The sequence below is a fragment of the Mus pahari genome, chromosome 10, assembly GCF_900095145.1.
Source record: "Mus pahari chromosome 10, PAHARI_EIJ_v1.1, whole genome shotgun sequence".
In the NCBI taxonomy this organism is placed as follows: Eukaryota; Metazoa; Chordata; class Mammalia; order Rodentia; family Muridae; genus Mus; species Mus pahari.
In genome coordinates this window covers 90049367-90067299 of record NC_034599.1, presented here as the reverse complement: position 1 = coordinate 90067299, position 17933 = coordinate 90049367, and the positions used below count along the sequence as shown (strand labels likewise).

Genomic DNA, 17933 nt, shown 5'->3' with positions numbered 1-17933 from the left:
AGAGAGAGAGAGAGAGAGAGAGAGAGAGAGAGAGAGAGAGCATCTTATAGCTGTTTTCACACAACCAGTTTAAAGAAATCGATTATTACAGACAGTATTTTAGGTTATAGACTGATTAATGCCCAGTTTCTTAGGACAATTTAGCATCCCAAATATCCTGACTGTTTTGAATGGTCCTTACCTGTATTCACGACACAAAGTTGTTAGATATCTTAGAATTTTCATCTGAACCTTTAATAAACAAAATTAAGTATTTTTGGTCTGAACTATTTGATATAAGTAGCATTCCTAAAGGTAGTTTGTATGCACTCCCCCCCCATTATACCCTATATGAAGGTGAAAAAAGTTTTAGATTTTCATATATATGTATGTATATATGTCTGTCTTCGGGCTTGATGTGGCCTCTTTTTTGGTTACCCCCTTGTCTGATTAAGTCAATTGTAAACGTTTTGAAAGGCTCCACATTACCTTACACAGGGCTTTTCTCTCAGGGATACCAGGTTATAAAGGCACCCGCCTGGGGAGATTTGTGGGAAGTGTTTGATATATTGTACAGTGAGATCTGTGAGACAATGATGTGGCCCAAGAGCTCACTTAGGATTTTGACATTCTCAGACCAAGAATGACTTCAGGATTTTTGACAAAGGAGATAGGTTAAGTACTCAAGCTTAGGGGGCCTGGTGTAGTCAGCACCTTCAACCCCAGCCCCCTAAAAAAATCTGGTTCAGCCATGGGCCAGCTCTTAGGAAGGAGTCAAGTAGGAGATAAGCCTTATCTGATGCTCTTGTCCAGCATGCACTGTATTTCCTGGTGTGGAAAGCAGATTGGAAGCAGAAAGCCCGTGTTCTGCTTTGTGCTGTGTTAGGTGGTATTTCTGTGACTTCAGGCAGCTGTTTACTCTTTAGCTTGTAGTTGTTTTTATCTTTCTCATCTTTAGAGTGGACTAGTGCTTTGTCACCAGACACTTGGCTCACATTGGTTCCTCTGCCTGAGATTGTGTCCCCCTCCCCTTATTTATGTCAGAGAGCCACATATCCTCCCAATGTGATCCAAGTCTTCTTAGACCAGATTTACCCTTGTTTCTAGCCATATGGCTTTGATGCTTAAAAAAAAAAAAAGAAAAACGTAATTCATGATTATTTTCTAATAAAATCATTTTAAGCCAGGCGTGGTGGCGCATGCCTTTAATCCCAGCACTCGGGAGGCAGAGGCAGGCGGATTTCTGAGTTCAAGGCCAGCCTGGTCTACAAAGTGAGTTCCAGGGCTATACAGAGAAACCCTGTCTCGAAAAACCAGAAACCAATCAAACAAACCAAAAAATCATTTGTATATGTCCCCTGTTATGTTAATTTTAGAATTCATTCTTGTTTTTAATATCTGTTGCTGTTGGTGGTGTGTGTTGTTTAACAGTCTCACTAGATCAGGGCAGGCCTTTAAGAAATGCCCTCCCTCTCTGTGTTATAGGAGGATACTTTCAGAGAACCGTGTATCTGGATAAGAAAGGATTTCCATATCACTGAACAGATTAGCAGTGTTAGCTTTATTAAAGGAAACTTCATGGATCTCTCAGGAAGTTCTTTATTCCTTTTCTTGAAAAATTGTAATGTCTACTAATCTTAGGTTTGAACTGAGGCCAAAGTTGCCTCCTTAGGAAAAGGATTACATTTTTCTAAATGCTGGCTTATTAATTAGAATATTAATTGTTTCCTTACTGTGTTCATTAGTTTTGTTACTAATTGGTCCCCGGAGCTTGGAAAAGAAAATATTAAACTCATACTTTACCTAGAAATGTTTTTATTTGACATGAAAGATTTAAATGTTTTGGTAATAAGATGTAAATCAAGACATTTTATTGACTACCCAAGAGTTGAGAGGGAGAGATTTAAAAGGGATTATTCATGCTAATAATTCATTATTATCAGATATTTGAAATGAGATGATGAATACTTAGTAGAGGAATTTAAAAGGGTTTACTCATGCTAATAATTCATTATTGTCAGATAGTTGAAATGAGATGATGAGTTATTTAGGACAGAAAAAGAATCCATCTTTGAGATGGATAGAAACTGAGGAAAAAGGGATCTTTGTAAAAGTTCACAGAGCATTCAGCTAATCATTTGCTCTGTGGAGGGCAGGAATAAACCTCAAGGAATTCATAGAGTTTTTGTAACTGAGAACTCTTTGAATAGTCCTGGAGTGACTGGGAAGTAATGGAGCTAGAAGAAAACCACCATTTTTATCCTTTAATTATAAACCCTAATCCTATTTCCTTGTTAATGTCCTTTGTGAAATTATTTGATAGTATCAGATTCTGTGTTTTGCCTACTGATACATATTTTATACCCTTCTAAGAACTGGTAACAGCTTTGTTGTATAGTCATGTATTATTGTTAAATAGGGAACATTTTCTGTATGTTAAATTTTTATGACATCTAGTTTTGTGTGATGTTTTAATCATCAAAAATCTCTAGCTAGATTGGCTTCATTCTCTGTGTGTGTGCGTGTGTGTGTGTGTGTGTGTGTGTGTGTGTGTGTGTGTATGCATGCACGGACAGGTACACATGCATGTGTGTATATGTGCATGTAGATGCCAGAGGATAATCTCAAACATTGTCCTTAGAAACATTGTCTACCTCTCGTATAGCTTGGAGCCCTACTAATTAGTCTAGACTGACTGGCCAACAAACTCCATGGATCCCTCTGTCTCTACCATCTCTGTGTTGGATTACATGCATGACCCCTCACACCCAGCATTTTTGCCTAGGTTCCAGGGATTAAACTCGGGTCCTCAGGTTTGAGGCAACCAAACATGACTTACTGACTGATCTCTCCCCCAGCCCCAAAATGGCTCATTATAAGGTTATATCAAATATGAGCCAGGTGGTGCTGACATAGGCTTTTAATCCCAGCACTTGGGAGGCAGAGACAGGCAGATCTCCGAGTTCACGGCCAGCCTGGTCTACAAACCAAGTTCTAGCACAGCTAATGTTTGTTACACAGAGAAATAGAGTCTCCATTACTACCCCCACCAAAAGAAAAAAGAAAAAGTTGTTACTATTGAGTATGGTTTCTTTTTCTTTTTCTTTTTTTCTTTTATTGGATATTTTCTTTATTTACATTTCAAATGTTATTCTGTTCCCCCCAGAAGCCCCCTGTATCATCCCCCCTCCCTCTGCTTCTATGAGGGTGTTCCCCCACCTACCCACTCGAGTCTCCCCTTCCTGGAATTCCCCCACACTGGGGCATCGAGCTTTCAGAGGACCAAGGGCCTCTCTTCCCATTGATGGTCAACAAGGCCATCCTCTGCTACATGTGCAGTTGGAGCCATAGGTCCTCCATGTATACTCCTTGGTTGGTGGTTTAGTCCCTGGGAGCTCGGGGGTGGGGTGGGGTGGGGTGGGGAGGCGAATCTAGTTGGTTGATGTTGTTGTTCTTCCTATGGAATTATAAACCCCTTCAGCTCTTTCAGTCCTTTCTCTAACTCCTCCATTGGAAACCCCATGCTCAGTCCAATGGTTGGCTGTATTTGTCTATCAGGCTCCTGTCAGCATGCCTCTTGGCATCCACAATAGTGTCTGGGTTTGGTGACTGTATATGGGATGGATCCCAAGGTTGGGCAGTCTCTGGATGGTCTTTCCTTCAGTCTCTGCTCCACACTTTTGTCTCCCTATTTGCTCCCCTGATTATTTTCTTCCCCCTTCTAAGAAAGATCGAAGCACCCACACTTTGGTCTTCCTTCTTCTTGAGCTTCATGTGGTCTGTGAATTGTATCTTAGGTATTCCGAGCTTTGGGGCTAATATCCACTTATCAGTGAGTGCATACCATGTGTGTTCTTTTGTGATTGGGTTAACTTACTTAGGATGATATTTTCTAGTTCCCATCCATTTGCCTAAGAATTTCATGAAGTCATGTTTTTTAGCTGAGTAGTACTCCATTGTGTAAATGTACCACATTTTCTGTATCCATTCCTCTGTTCTTTGCAGCTTTTAGCTATTATAAATAAGGCTGCTATGAACATAATGGAGCATGTGTCCTTGTTATACATTGGAGAATCTTTTGGGTATGTGCCCAGGAGTGATATTGCTGGGTCCTCAGGTAGTACTATGTCCAATTTTCTGAGGAACTGCCAGACTGATTTCCAGAGTGGTTGTACCAGCTTGTAATCCCACTAACAATGGAGGAGTGTTCCAGCACCAGCAGCTGCTTTCACCTGAGTTTTTGATCTTAGCCATTCTAACTGGTGTGAGGTGGAATCTCAGGGTTGTTTTGATTTGCATTTCTGTGATGATTAAGGATGTTGAACATTTCTTTAGGTGCCATTTCAGCCATTCGATATTCCTCAGTTGAGAATTCTCTGGAGTCTGACTTCTTGAGTTCTTTGTATATATTGGATATTAGCCCTTTATCAGATGTAGGATTGATAAAGATCTTTTCCCAATCTGTTGGTTGCCATTTAGTCCTGTTGACTGTATCCTCCTTTGCCTTACAGAAGCTTCACAATTTTATGAGGTCCCATTTGTCGATTCTTGATCTTAGAGCATAAGCCATTGGTGTTCTGTTCAGGAAAGTCTCCCCTGTGCCCATGTGAGATCTCAGAAGGTGGAAAGATCTCCCATGCTCATGGATTGGTAGGATTAATATAGTAAAAATGGCCATATTGCTGAAAGCAATCTACAGATTCAATGAAATCCCCATCAAAATTCCAACTCAATTCTTCATAGAGTTGGAAAGAACAATTTGCAAGTTCGTTTGGAATAACAAAAAACCCAGGATAGTGAAAACTATTCTCAACAGTAAAAGAACTGGGGGAATAACCATCTCTGACCTCAAGCTGTATTACAGAGCAATAGTGATAAAAACTGTATGGTACTGGTGTACAGAAACAGGTAGGAAGATCAATGGAATAGAATTGAAGACCCAGAAATGAACCTACACACATATGGTTACTTGATTTTTGACAAAGGAGCTAAAACCATCTAGTGGAAAAAAGACAGCATTTTCAACCAATGGTGCTGGTTCAACTGGTAGTTAGCATGTAGAAGAATGAGAATCGATCCATTCTTATCTCCTTGTACAAAGCTCAAGTCCAAGTGGATCAAGGACCTCCACATAAAACCAGAGACACTGAAACTAATAAAAGAGAAAGTGGGGAAAGGCCTTGAATATTTGAGTGTTCTTTCTTTCTTTCTTTCTTTCTTTCTTTCTTTCTTTCTTTCTTTCTTTCTTTCTTTCTTTCTTCTTCATGGTTTTAGAGCTTTATTGTAGAAAAGCAGAGAGAAAGAAAAGGTAGGGAAGTAGAGGCTGGCCATGGCCACGTGGAGAGAGGGAAGAAGAGAGGGAAAGGAAGAGGGCAAGAGGTGAGAGAGAGAAGAGACAGGATATTGAGTGTGGCTTCTTATAGTGCTATTGATGATAGATTAACTGTGCAGATTGAGGAGCCCCTACTTTACCTCAAAAATGCGGGTTTGGGTGTGTCTTTCAGAAAATACCCCTCAAATGATTTAGTAGTTGCTTCATGAAGTGTACCCTTTGCTTTGAGATAATATATCAGGGACCTTTGCTTTAACACGTGAGTTTGTTTAATATACCTGTTTTGTATTTAATGCAGTACTTTTAAGAAATTTTCCTAAGATTTATTAAGGTTGTTTGAATCCTAAACATTTTCCAATGGGCAGTAGTTAATTCAGTAGTCATATGTGATGCACATTTGAGTAGCTGTTAGGGCATACCAATCCCTGGCGCTGTAAAGTAGGTCTGAGCTGTGAGTGGGATGAGAAAGTCTTTACTCAGTGTTTTACTCTGAAATTTATGCTAAGCCTTAGCTTTCATTCATTCCCTGCATAGAGAGTTATAAAGCTTTAGAACTGGAAGGAAAAGAACACTCTTGTTCTGTTCGTGTGTACGTGAAGACTAAGGGACCCAAGTGTCACACGTTAGTCACCTGTTGGACACTAGTGCACTGGTTTTTCTAGAGTGCTATTGATTTATTACTATGGATGTTAAAAATACACTAAGTTTTTTTTTTTTTCGCCTTCTTTTTTTTATTATTATTATTTTCTTTATTTACATTTCAAATGCTATCCCGAAAGTTTCCCATACCCCTCCCCCCACCTCTGTTCCCCTACCCACCCACTCCCACTACTTGGCCCAGGCCTTGCCTTATGCTAGGTCATATAGAGTTTGGAAGACCAAGGAGCCTCTATTCCCACTGATGGCCGATTAGGTCATCTTCTGCTACATATGCAGCTAGAAACACAAACCCAGGGGGTACTGGTTAGTTCTTGTTGTTGTTCCACCTACAGGGTTGCAGCCCCCTTCAGGTACTTGGGTACTTTCTCTAGTTCCTCCATTGGGGACCCTGTGTTCCATCCAGTAGCTGGCTGTGAGCATCCATTTCAGTGTTTACCAGGCACTAGCATAGCCTCACAAGAGGCCGCAATATCAGGGTCCCTTCAGCAGTATCTTGCTGGCATGAGCATTAGTATCTAGGTTTGGTGGCTGATGATGGGATGGACTCCCGAATGGGGTACTCTCTGGATAGTCCATCCTTTCATCTTAGCTCTAAATTTTGTCTCTGTACCTATAACCTTTCATGAGAGTTATGTTCCTTATTCTAAGGAGGAATGAAGTATCCACAAATGGTCATCCTTCTTGATTTTCTTCTGTTTTCCATAATGTGTCTTGGATATTCCAAGTTTCTGGGCTAATATCCGCTTATCAGTGAGTACATATCTAGTGACTTCTTTTGTGATTGGGTTACCTCACTAAGGATGATATCCTCCAAATACATCCATTTGCCCAAGAATTTCATAAATTCATTGTTTTTAATNGCTGAGTAGTACNCCATTGTGTAAATGTACCACAGTTTCTGTATCCATTCCTCTATTGAGGGACATCTGGGTTCTTTCCAGCTTCTGGCTATTATAAATAAGGCTGCTATGAACATAGTGGAGCATGAAAAATACACTAAGTTTAAGATATGAAGATCTTTACCTCCCCGATGGGTTTAGAGGGTGGAATTGAGGTTTGTTCTCGTGCTCATCTGCCAAGAACTTAGTGGGTGATTAGGACGAGCGATGCTGAAACTGCTATGGATTTACTGTTTGTATCAAATTCCACCTTAACTTCTTGCAGTCTATCAGTGTCTCTTGTATACTTAAAAACTTCTGATACCCAGACTCTAAAATCATCATTTTGAGGGTCTACCAGCTTAGTTTGTATCTTTCTAGAGGTAGTTTAAGCATATACAAACAATTGCTTGTGTATTGTAGCTTTTCCACTTCAGAGAAATAGAAGCAAAATATGCAGTGTTCTGAATTTTTTTAAATATAACTTAAAGATTTTTTATATCCTCACTTAAAAATAATATAGTCATAATATGTATAATACCTCATCTCATCTAGATGAATTGCATTTTAGGTAACTAGTCACCTGTTGATTGCAATTTAAGTTGTCTCTTATCTTTGCAATAACAAGCATTGCCACAGTAAATAGCCCTGTTTGTCATGTATATGTGTAAGGTGTGTGTAAGAGTGTGGATGGGTGCTACTGGGGAGAAAATTTGGGGTCTTATTTGCACTCTACCATCAAGCTGTGTCTGCAGCCAAGCTGTAGGCCATGTATGTATGTATGTATCTATGTATGTATGTATATATGTATGTGTGTATGTTTTTGGAAGCAGGGTTTCTCTATGTAGTTCTGACTGCCCTAGAACTCACTCTGTAGACCAGGCTGGCCTTGAACTCAGAGATCCACCTGTCTCTGCCTGCCAAGTGCTGGAATTAAAGGTATGGCCACCATCACCACTGCCTGGCTGCTGCATGTTATTTTAAATGTGAGCTCTTGCTATGTAGCCCAGGTTGACCCTGAATTTGTGATAATATTCTTGACTCTTGCAGTTGCTGAGTGTGCTGGGTTTACAGGTGTGCACCACCATGTCTGGGCTTCATACAGATTTTTAAATTAAAGAGGCTGATAGAAAAATGTACACAAAGACACTCCACAGAAGAAAATAAATTATCTAGTAAATATATGAAAATGCTGGTGAAATAGACCAGAAATGAATCAGAGAATTAAAAGTAAATATCTCAACACTTAAAAAAAATGGAAACCTTGTATATTTCAGTATTGAATGAATGCTTAAGAAAACAGATACTGTTCGTACTTTCATTGTGATTTTACGTTTATAAAACCATATTAGAGCATTTGGTAGTATCTAATAAAAACCTAGATGTATTTTTCTTACGTTTTTACTTTTGCCATATCATCCTGCAGACACAAAGATATTTTGTGTTGTTTTTTAAAAAGGTACAATTGAAGTTCTATTAACAGGAAAGTGGTTAAAGTGGTTTGTTCATAAATATATTCTATAGCAGTTAAACAGAATAAACTACATCTACATTGGAATGACCCTAAGATGTATTATTGGGCGAAAAAAAGCAAAAAAAAAAAAAAAAAAGCAAATAGTAGTGTGTATATTTATTATCTGTTATCCATCTATCTGTCCATCCATCCCTTTATTCTGTTTCTATGATGCCCAAGGATCAAGCCTGGGACATCACAAATGCTAATTAAGTTTTCTATCACTGAGCTACAAGCCAGCCCCTTAATGTATGCTTTTAAACTCTTGGAACAGTGGGGGTTTTCCCCCTGTAAATTAATAGATAAATTTTATTTCAAAATTTCTAGAAAGATGTATATTGATTTTTTTCCAATGATGGGCAACAGGAATTAGTTTTCTGTAATAACATTGATTTTTCAATAGGGAGTATAGTATGTATTTGAGATGTTATCAAAATTTTCAGTTTGTACAAATGAATTTGATAGTGTCAGACATTGTGAGACTCAATTTAACTTTTGATTAAACACTATATCCAAAATCAGATTTAGTAACATTTTAAGCATACATTGAAATGTATAATATCATTTTCTGTTTTCAATTTCTACTTACTAGTTTGTGTAAAAATGTATGTAATTGTGTGGGGAGGTGTGTGTATAGAGGACAACTTGTAGGAGTTGATTCTCTTCTTCCAGCTCCACCATGTCATCAGCATCAGCAGCAAGTGCCTGTACCTGCTGAGTTATCTCACCAGCCCTCCTTTTATGTCTTTTGGGCAATTTTAATGATTTCTATTTAATCATGTATATGTGAGTGCAGGTGCCTATAGGAGCTAGGGGAGTTAGAGGTGGTTGGGACCACCCTGTATGGATGCTGGGAACTGAACTCAGGCCTTCTTCAAGAGAAGCATTGTTAGCCCCATAATTTTATTTTGAGGTTAAAGAAAATGAAACTCAGAAAAATTCAATGGATTCCTATGTACTTTGCCTGTTTGGTCAGTTGCTAATGCTAAGAATGTTGACTTTTCAAAAGGTTAGTACTTTTCAGAGGAATGTTATATAAAGGTCCTGAGTAATTTTGAGCCTGTGTATTTGGACAGTCTTATTTATGTAAAATGTGCTCAGTACACAAGAAAGTGAAGCGGTGTTTACTGAATATCTGCTGCTTTCCAGGTATTAGGCTAGGGTACTTTGCTTTCCGGGTATTGGGCTAGGGTACTTTGCTTAGTTCTTATTTGCTTCGTCTCGTTAGAGGATTGCTGTTCTTTAAGAAGGAGCAGCAGAGAGGCTCTTTAGCAACACCAGATTTCAGCAGGCTTGTTGACAAGGCTTATGTCGGTTTCCCACACCAGCTTGTCTGGCTTGTAGTGTACTGGCATGAGTTTATTTCTGCTGTCAGGACTTGGTGATTCCTCTAAATTAACAGTGGCCTAATGAATAGTGATTAAAGCTAGATTGTTGTCAAACCCAGTAAAAATTTGTAAAACTATTCTTTTGTTTTCCTAACCCTGCTTTTGGTTTTTCTCTTCTAACCCCCTCCCTCCATTTGTCCCTCCCTCCCGCCTTCCCCTTCCTTTCTTCCTTTCTTTCTCTACTTCCTTGTTTTTTGACATGAAATCTCTCTCACTATGTAGTTCTGGCTGACCTCAAACCCTCAGCCTAGTGAGAGAGCGCTAGAGCTCAGGTGTGTGTTGCCACGCCCACTCATCTCTCTGCTGTTTAATGCACTTTCTTGCTTTTGAGTGGTTCCCCTAATATGTACACACCTTTTATAAACGTGTGGTGTATGTGTATCTTCTTTGGTATCAGGCAATGCTTTTTCACTTTTGAAAAGCAGCTGATAAGAGTTCCATTACCAAAGATAACAGTCGCATCCCCTGTAAGGCCTGTCCATGTGCCCCAGGCTCTCCCAGCATCTGTCTTTCAGCTTTTTGCTTGACTTTCCAGGCTCTTTGGGTTGCCTTATGAGCCTTGCTAAGCATCACAGAGCTGTAGGGACCAATAGCCTAGCTCAGCAGAGATTACACCATAATCTCCGATTGCTTTCTCACCATGCACAGGGGCCTGTAGGGACCTTAGAAACCAGCACACATTCAAAGCTGACATCAGAAGTGAGCAAGGCAGACCACAGGAAGATCTTCCTGCACTTGGTAACATACTTCTATAACCTATGGACACTTCCTGGCAATACCTTGTGAAACTAGCCTTTTCATGTACAGTAGTTTCCTAACTTCTTGTTCTAGACTAAGCTTCAGTCAGATGTGATTAGCATGATCACAATATAGATAACTGGAACAGTTATTATGCATTATCTTTGATCAGAACATGGTGGCTTGAATAAGGGGATTTTATATACGTTAATTTTTAAGAACCTCTAGCCCAGCAAGAGTACTAGTTCTTGTTTTGATTTTCTAAATACTTTGTTTTAGATATTGTGCCAAGTGCTTTACCACAGTTAATGTTCACAGCAGTCCTAAGTATTACCTCTTTTACACAGGGCGTTGAAACTAAGGACATAACAGATTCTAAAGTACAAAGCTTATATTGAAACTCAGATGTCTGTCTTAAAATGCACTCATTTAACTTGCTGTATTGTTAATACTACTTGTGTTTTTAGAATTGCCCTGTTGTAGAAGTTGAAATTAAAATTAGGAGAACATATTGAAGACTTTATTATATATTATCATATCATACCTAGGGTTGTCTGATGTATAGTTAGGTAGCATTTTAATTTTATCTAAGCTTATCAACCTGAGTCTATATTTTTAAATTTTTAAAATTTTTTTAAAGATTTATTTTTTTATCTTAAGTGTATGAGAGCTTTGTCTGCATGTCCATATATATACTAAATGTGTAACCATAGCCTCAGGGGACACCAGATCCTCTAGACTTGGAGTTAGGGATTATTGTGAGCCATCATCTGGCTGGTAGGAACCAAACTGAGTCCTCTGCAGTAGCAACAAGTACTTTTAACTGCTGAGCTATCTCTTGCTCCCACAGTATATTTTTAAGCATGTTTGATCCTTCTTTGTTTTTTGTTGTTAGTGTGAATATATGGTGAAGTTTACATACTGTCATATCTCACACTATGTAAAAGCTAAAAGCTTCTGTTTAGATTGACATCTCTGAGGACATCATGTTTTCTGTCACTTGGGCCAGTTTATACCAGATTCTATGAATTCTCTCTCTGTGGTTTCTCTTCAGTTTTTCCTTTCTTCTCTTTCCTTTTCATTACCTCAGTCAAGACCCTTGTCAGAATCATTGTCTTGAAGTAGGAACCCTTGTTGTCTAAATTAGAACTCTGTAGCCTCCCATTTTAGGTTCTCTGTTGGCTTCCATCCTGTATCCTTCCGGTTCTCCCTTAATCCACCTGCCTTAGTTTGTGTTATTCACTGCTGCCTTGAAGATGCTCCTCTTGTTCCCACCTCCAGTACCAAAGATAACATCACATCCCATGTAAGGCCTGGCCATGTGGTAGGCCTTATGTTGGAACATTGTTCTTCTGGTATTAATTTCTGTATTTTGAAAAAATATATATCACTTGGAAGATTTTAAGTAAAATAATGTGACATTCTTTTAAAATCTGCTATGTGTAACATATTAATTTATTAAGTAAGTGGTAGCTTTTTATAATGGTTTGGCTTGACTTTTTCCTGCTCCAAATAGTCATTTTTTTTTTTAAGCATTACTTTGTCCAGGACCCTGACCTATTATGATTTCCTCTGAGGCTTAATCCCTTTAGGATCTGTACTGGAGCCTTCTCTTCTTTGCTTTAAAGGTGCTTTGAGTAGGGCTGCTGGGTTTGCCAAGTCTCTTTCAGACAAGGGTAGAGTCTCAGAACTACTATTTTAGAAAATCTTTAAGAATAGAGTGGAGAGATGATCATGTTATTATTGGCTTTTGACTGTGATTTATTCATTGATGCTCTTGCTGCTGATTATTTACTTTATAAAAAGGAACAGAATTGTTTACCTAATAGGGTTGTTGTACAAATTTTTTTTTTAAAGATTTTATTTATTTATTATATGTAAGTACATTGTAGCTGTCTTCAGACACTCCAGAAGAGGGCGTCAGATCTTGTTACAGATGGTTGTGAGCCACCATGTGGTTGCTGGGATTTGAACTCCGGACCTTCAGAAGAGCAGTCAGGTGCTCTTACCCACTGAGCCATCTCACCAGCCCAGTTGTAGGAGACATTTGAGAAAATTCTTAGTTGTGGGGCATCCAGAAATTTAAGAGATAGCTTATCCAGTACTGTGTTCACCTAGAACATTCTTTTATTTATTTATTTATTTATTTATATTTTTTATTATTATTATTATTTTGGTTTTTCGAGACAGGGTTTCTCTGTATAGCCCTGGCTGTCCTAGAACTCATTTTGTAGATCAGGCCGGCCTCGAACTCAGAAATCCGCCTGCCTCTGCCTCCCGAGTGCTGGGATTAAAGGCATGTACCACCACGCCAGGCCACCTAGAACATTCTTAAACAACAACAAACCTACTGATAGAAATATATATATATATATACACATACACATACATATACCACACACAGAGAGAGAATATTCCCTACAACATCTATATAAACACGTGTACAGACACAAGTGTATGAACCACACTTACCAAAGTAAGTGTGAGCAGCTTTGATGTTTAGTATTCTAGTGCCAGGTACAATTTATATGGTAGACTCGGAGGATGGCTCAGTTGGTAAAATGTTTGCTGCAAAATCATGAGAATCTTAGTTTGATTCCCACAACTCACATAACAAAAGCCAAATATGATGAGACACACTTGTAATTCTATCTTGGCTGAGATGGAACAGGAGTACTTATGGGACTCGTGGATTGGTTAGTCTAGGCAAACTTGTTAGCTCCAGATTCAGTGGGAGGCTCTGTTCCCTGAAAATTTGCATGATAGGATCTAAACAGAAGCATGCCTGCATGGAGTTACTGTATAATCTACACAGAGAGGACATGCATCAACATAAATAACATTGGGGCTGGAGTGGAGGCTAAGCAGTTTTATGAGCATATACTCCTCTAAGAGAGGGTGTGAGTTTAAAATTCTCTTAGAGAGAATTTGTAATTAATTTAATATAAAAACTGATAACAGCTGAGAATGGTGGCATAGGCCTGTAACCCAGCACTTGGGAAGAAGAGGTAGGAGAGGGAAGAGTGCGGGGTTATCTGTCTGTCTGTCCCTCGTGACATAGCAAGGCCAAGGCCAACGTGGAAGCCCTGTCTCAAGAACAAAAAAGGGAAAAATTGTGTGTGTATGCACACACACACACACACACACACACACACACACACACGATGAAGAAAAGCTATATCTTATTGGTCAGCTAAAACTGCTGTCATATAATGTGAAGGTATTTTGGCCAACTTACAGTACGTCTATGAAAGAAGAAATGTCTAATGAAGCATTTATTTTGTTCATCTCTGAAAATTTGTGGTTTCATAAAAGGGACAATGGGTGCCCCATGGATTTCTTCTTAATACATACGAAACCTGTAACTGGTACTGTTTGCTACTAGAAACTACCAAAGCTCAGTGTCCTCCTTCTTCTGTCTTCCACTTTTCTAGTGAATGAATCTAATTAGGGGAACTCAGAAACATAAACATAGCTGCAAGATAAGTTCAGAGAGATAGTTTTTAGCTTTAGAGTCTCCATAATACCAAAAGGCATACAAGTAATGTTGTACCACTAACCCACCATATCTTGTATGAGTATAAACTTGATTCTTCTTAAGAATAGAACTCAGTATGCAGACTGGAGTAGTCTTGGACTCAGAGATCCATTCACAAAACTCTGCTTCCTGAGTGCTAGGATTAAAGGTGTGTGCCACCATGCCTGGAGAGTCTTCTATTTTATAATGGCATGTTTTAAAAATACCTAACAGTGGCCTTCCTCTGATGAATTAGTTTATTCCAAGTTTCCTCCTGTTTAAATGTGCTCTGTAGATAAAAGCCTAAATGAGGGGTAAAACAAAGATGGCTTAGCATGAGCTGCCCAAACTGAGGGTGGGTTAGTGCTAAGATGCTAAAGAGTAGCCACATAAGTGGGTATTGACAGGCAGTAATTTGATTTGGAAGTGCTTAGTATTATTAGTGTTCGTAAAGGTTCTAGGCAAAGGAAGGTCTGAAGCTAATTGTAGAAGGCTAAGGTATGAGTGAAAGAGGAGGGTTAGAGGATGGGTGATTTTGACTCAGTCATGTGAGTTACATCCTAAACTTGCCTGGAAATAGTAGGACCATCTGTGGGAAAATGCAGGATTCAAACGTGTTTCACTTTGTACTTTAAGTAGCTTGATGGAGTGTGCCCTGTTAACACCTTCTGCTTAGAGGTGCAGAGATGCAACAGTGCTTTCGTGCCCTAACCATCGCCTAGTGTGCTTTATAAATGAGCAGCAATCTCTACTGCAGTTTGGAATTACAGTCTAAAATTCCTCACAACTGATAAATATTACTGTGATTATTTTGGAGAACTGGGCATTGATGGGGTGAATTTTCAAAACAGCTTATTTGAATGCCAACCAGTGGTAAATAGTGAAAAAAATATGCCAGGAAAACTGCTTTTATAAAAAGTGATGCTGGGTGCATTTCTTGACCTTTATTTTAAGTAAATATCTGGCAATTCAGTTTCATTAAATTCTACAGACAAAATAGCCCTTGTTTCCCTCTTGCAGGGTGGGATTAGTAGATTATGTACACATTATGCCCCATTATTTTCTAACCAGTACTTAACATGAATAAAACAGATACACGTCCTAGGGTAATGATTTAATTTTCTAAATTCTCTATTAGATATGGAGCATATTTATTGTGGGGATATATATATATATATATAATTAGGTGTTGTATTATGGGCTTTATAAACTTTGGTTTTAAAACAAATCCGTTGTGTTATTCAGAGGCAAAGGAAATTCTGAAGTTTGATAACAGTGAAAATAGAATTATTAAGCAAGGTCCTGTGTAGGGAGGAGGGACAGGGGAGAGAACCTCAAACTCACAGGGATCCTCCTGCCTCTGACTCCAATTGCTGGTATCAAAGGCATGCACCACCATTCCAGCCAGTTCATCTTGTTTTTGAAATGTGGTTTCTCTCTCCCTGTCGGTTTTGTTGTTTTGTTTTCCCCAAAGACGGTTTCTCTGAGTAGCTTTGGTTGTCTTGGAACTTGCTCTGTAGACTAGCTTGGTCTCAGTCTTACAGAGATTGACCTGTCTTTGTGCTGGGATTAAAGGATTGTACCACTACTGCCTGGCTGCAGGGTTTATCTTGTTGACCCCAGAGCTTCTGGGCGGGTCTCCTGTGTCACCTCCTGTCGTCTTACTGTAGAAATGCTGGAAACATTTATGTGCACTCCTGCTTCCAGCTAGTCAGGATAGCACACAAATGTTTCCACCCACTTAGCCTTCTTGCTGGCCCCTTCCTCACTGTCTTAGATTTGTACATTGGTATGTAATTTTAGTATTACACATCAAGTAGACACTTGGGTGTCCTTTTGGTACACAAATAGCTCATGAGACCTTCAAAGCTTGACTTGCTGGGTTCTTTATTCCTTAAACCAGAGTTTTCCTGTTTTAGATCTTGGGCATTAGCAAGTTCTCAGACCTCATACAGGAGCTGCAGAAACCCTTAACAGAAGTTCAGCCCGTTACAAGTGCTCTCAAGGAAACCAAACCTAAGACTAATTAGGGGAAAGGTCTCTGTCACATGTCATTTGAGCTCAGGCCTGAATGATAAGAATGTACCAGCCATGTAAAGAGTAGAGAGACCCAGAAAGAAATCATGATAAACTTGACATGGCTGATGAACGGGGAAAAGTGAACCATGGGAAGAACAAAAGAAGGTGTCAGAGGGGACTTTAGGGTTATGTAGAGTATGATTTAGAGATTAGAGTTTATTCTCAGACAAGTGGTATGAGCAGAGAAGTGACTGAGTTCAATCTTATGAGAAGATCATGCTTGGTCTGGGTTATGACTCAGCGGTAGAGCATTCGTCTACTCTGCATTCATGCAGAGGGCTTGGGTCTGATCCCCAGCATGGGAAAGGAACCCACATCTGGTGAAGAACAGGTTGGTGAAGAGTAGCAGAAACAGAAGATACTGCCATTCTCCTCTGCAGTGATTCTATTTGGGTGACTCTAGTGAAGGAAAGAAGTAGTTGAATTTTAGATTTTGTCTTTTTAAAGAACTTCTGGATGTGCTAATGAGCTGGATTATATGAGGGAGAGGCAGGAAGATGATAAGTGAGAAGGAAGTGGTGGTAGACCAAGGGAAGAGCTTATAGAAGAGGAAGTAAGATTGGTTTTGGGGACTTGCTAAATATGAGATACCTGCCAGATATCCAGTGTATGAATGAGGGAAGGTCAGGCCTGCAAACAGAGAACTGGGAGCTCCTAGCATTAACACTGTGTACTGCAGTAGTTTATAGAAAAAGGAAGGAATGGTCTAGAATGGAGCCCTGAGGCAGTTACAGCATTGAAATGAGAAGGAGATGAGCAAAGAGTGGAAACGTAGGAGGAAGGCCAGAAACAGTGTGCTGTGGAATCCAGGAACAGGGAGCTTGTCAAATGTCCACTCTGTTAGATGCTGCTGCAAAGGTGTGGATGTAGTAAGAACAGATTGGACATTGGTGACCTTGACTAAGCAGTTTCATTGTCACTTTGGAACCGGAAGCTGATTAGAGAGGACCACAGCATGCATGGAAAGTGAGAAAGTAAGGGGCATTGCTTTGAAGAAATTCTCCTTTGACAAAGGAGTCTGGAAGTGAAGGGGTGACAAGGGAGAAAAGTTGGGACCAAGGATGGTTATTTGCTTCTTTTGTTTGTTTTAATTGTGAAGTGTTGTTTATATGCCGCTGAGAGCAAGCTGCTAGAAGAGAAAATTAATGCTGATTCAGGAGAGATTAATTGCAGGAAAATTCTTGAGATGGTTCTGGTGAGACAGGAGGGAGAGAAACTGCCCTTTCATAGAGGAAGGATGCTGTGATGTGTCTCTACATAGCTCCTCTGGTCTTTTTACTTTTTTCTTGTAATAAAAAAAATACTTGTTTTTATAGACTTCTCAGGAAAGTCCACCACCTTTTAGCTCATCCCCCAGTCTTCACTAGTTGACCTCTCTGAGCGCAAGTTGCTTTTTTCCCTGTACTCGATTTTATGCCTTCTTCTAGACTGAATTCATATATAAGCTTTGGGTGATATAAGTAAAAAATTTAACATCAATTTAAACTTTTGTGTCAACAGATGAAGCAAAAAATTTATTGCCATATCTTGGACCCAACAAAATGCGAGATTGTTTCTGCACTATAAATTTGGACCAGGAAGAAGTTTATCGCACCCAGGTTGTTGAAAAGTCTTTAAGGTTGGTAGAAAAATTAGAAATTATTCATTTGATGTATATTCATAGTGTCTTAGTCAGGGTTTCTATTCCTGCACAAANATCATGACCAAGAAGCAAGTTGGGGAGGAAAGGGTTTATTCAGCTTACACTTCCACACTGCTGTTCATCACCAAGGAAGTCAGGACTGGAATTCAAGCAGGCCAGGAAGCAGGAGCTGATCCAGAGGCCATGGAGGGATGTTACTTATGGGCT

General features: G+C 39.4%; 1 protein-coding gene across 2 annotated transcripts in view; it reads left to right on the top strand.

Moving 5' to 3' along the window:
• The window catches only part of Rasa2 (RAS p21 protein activator 2), a 98583-nt gene that overhangs the window by 3012 nt on the left and 77638 nt on the right, over positions 1 to 17933 (top strand). For both annotated transcript variants that reach the window (XM_021206080.2, XM_029542899.1), the window contains exon 2: positions 17585 to 17702. In XM_021206080.2, the coding sequence (XP_021061739.1) occupies positions 17585 to 17702 (118 nt within the window). The remainder of the gene's footprint in view (positions 1 to 17584; positions 17703 to 17933) is intronic.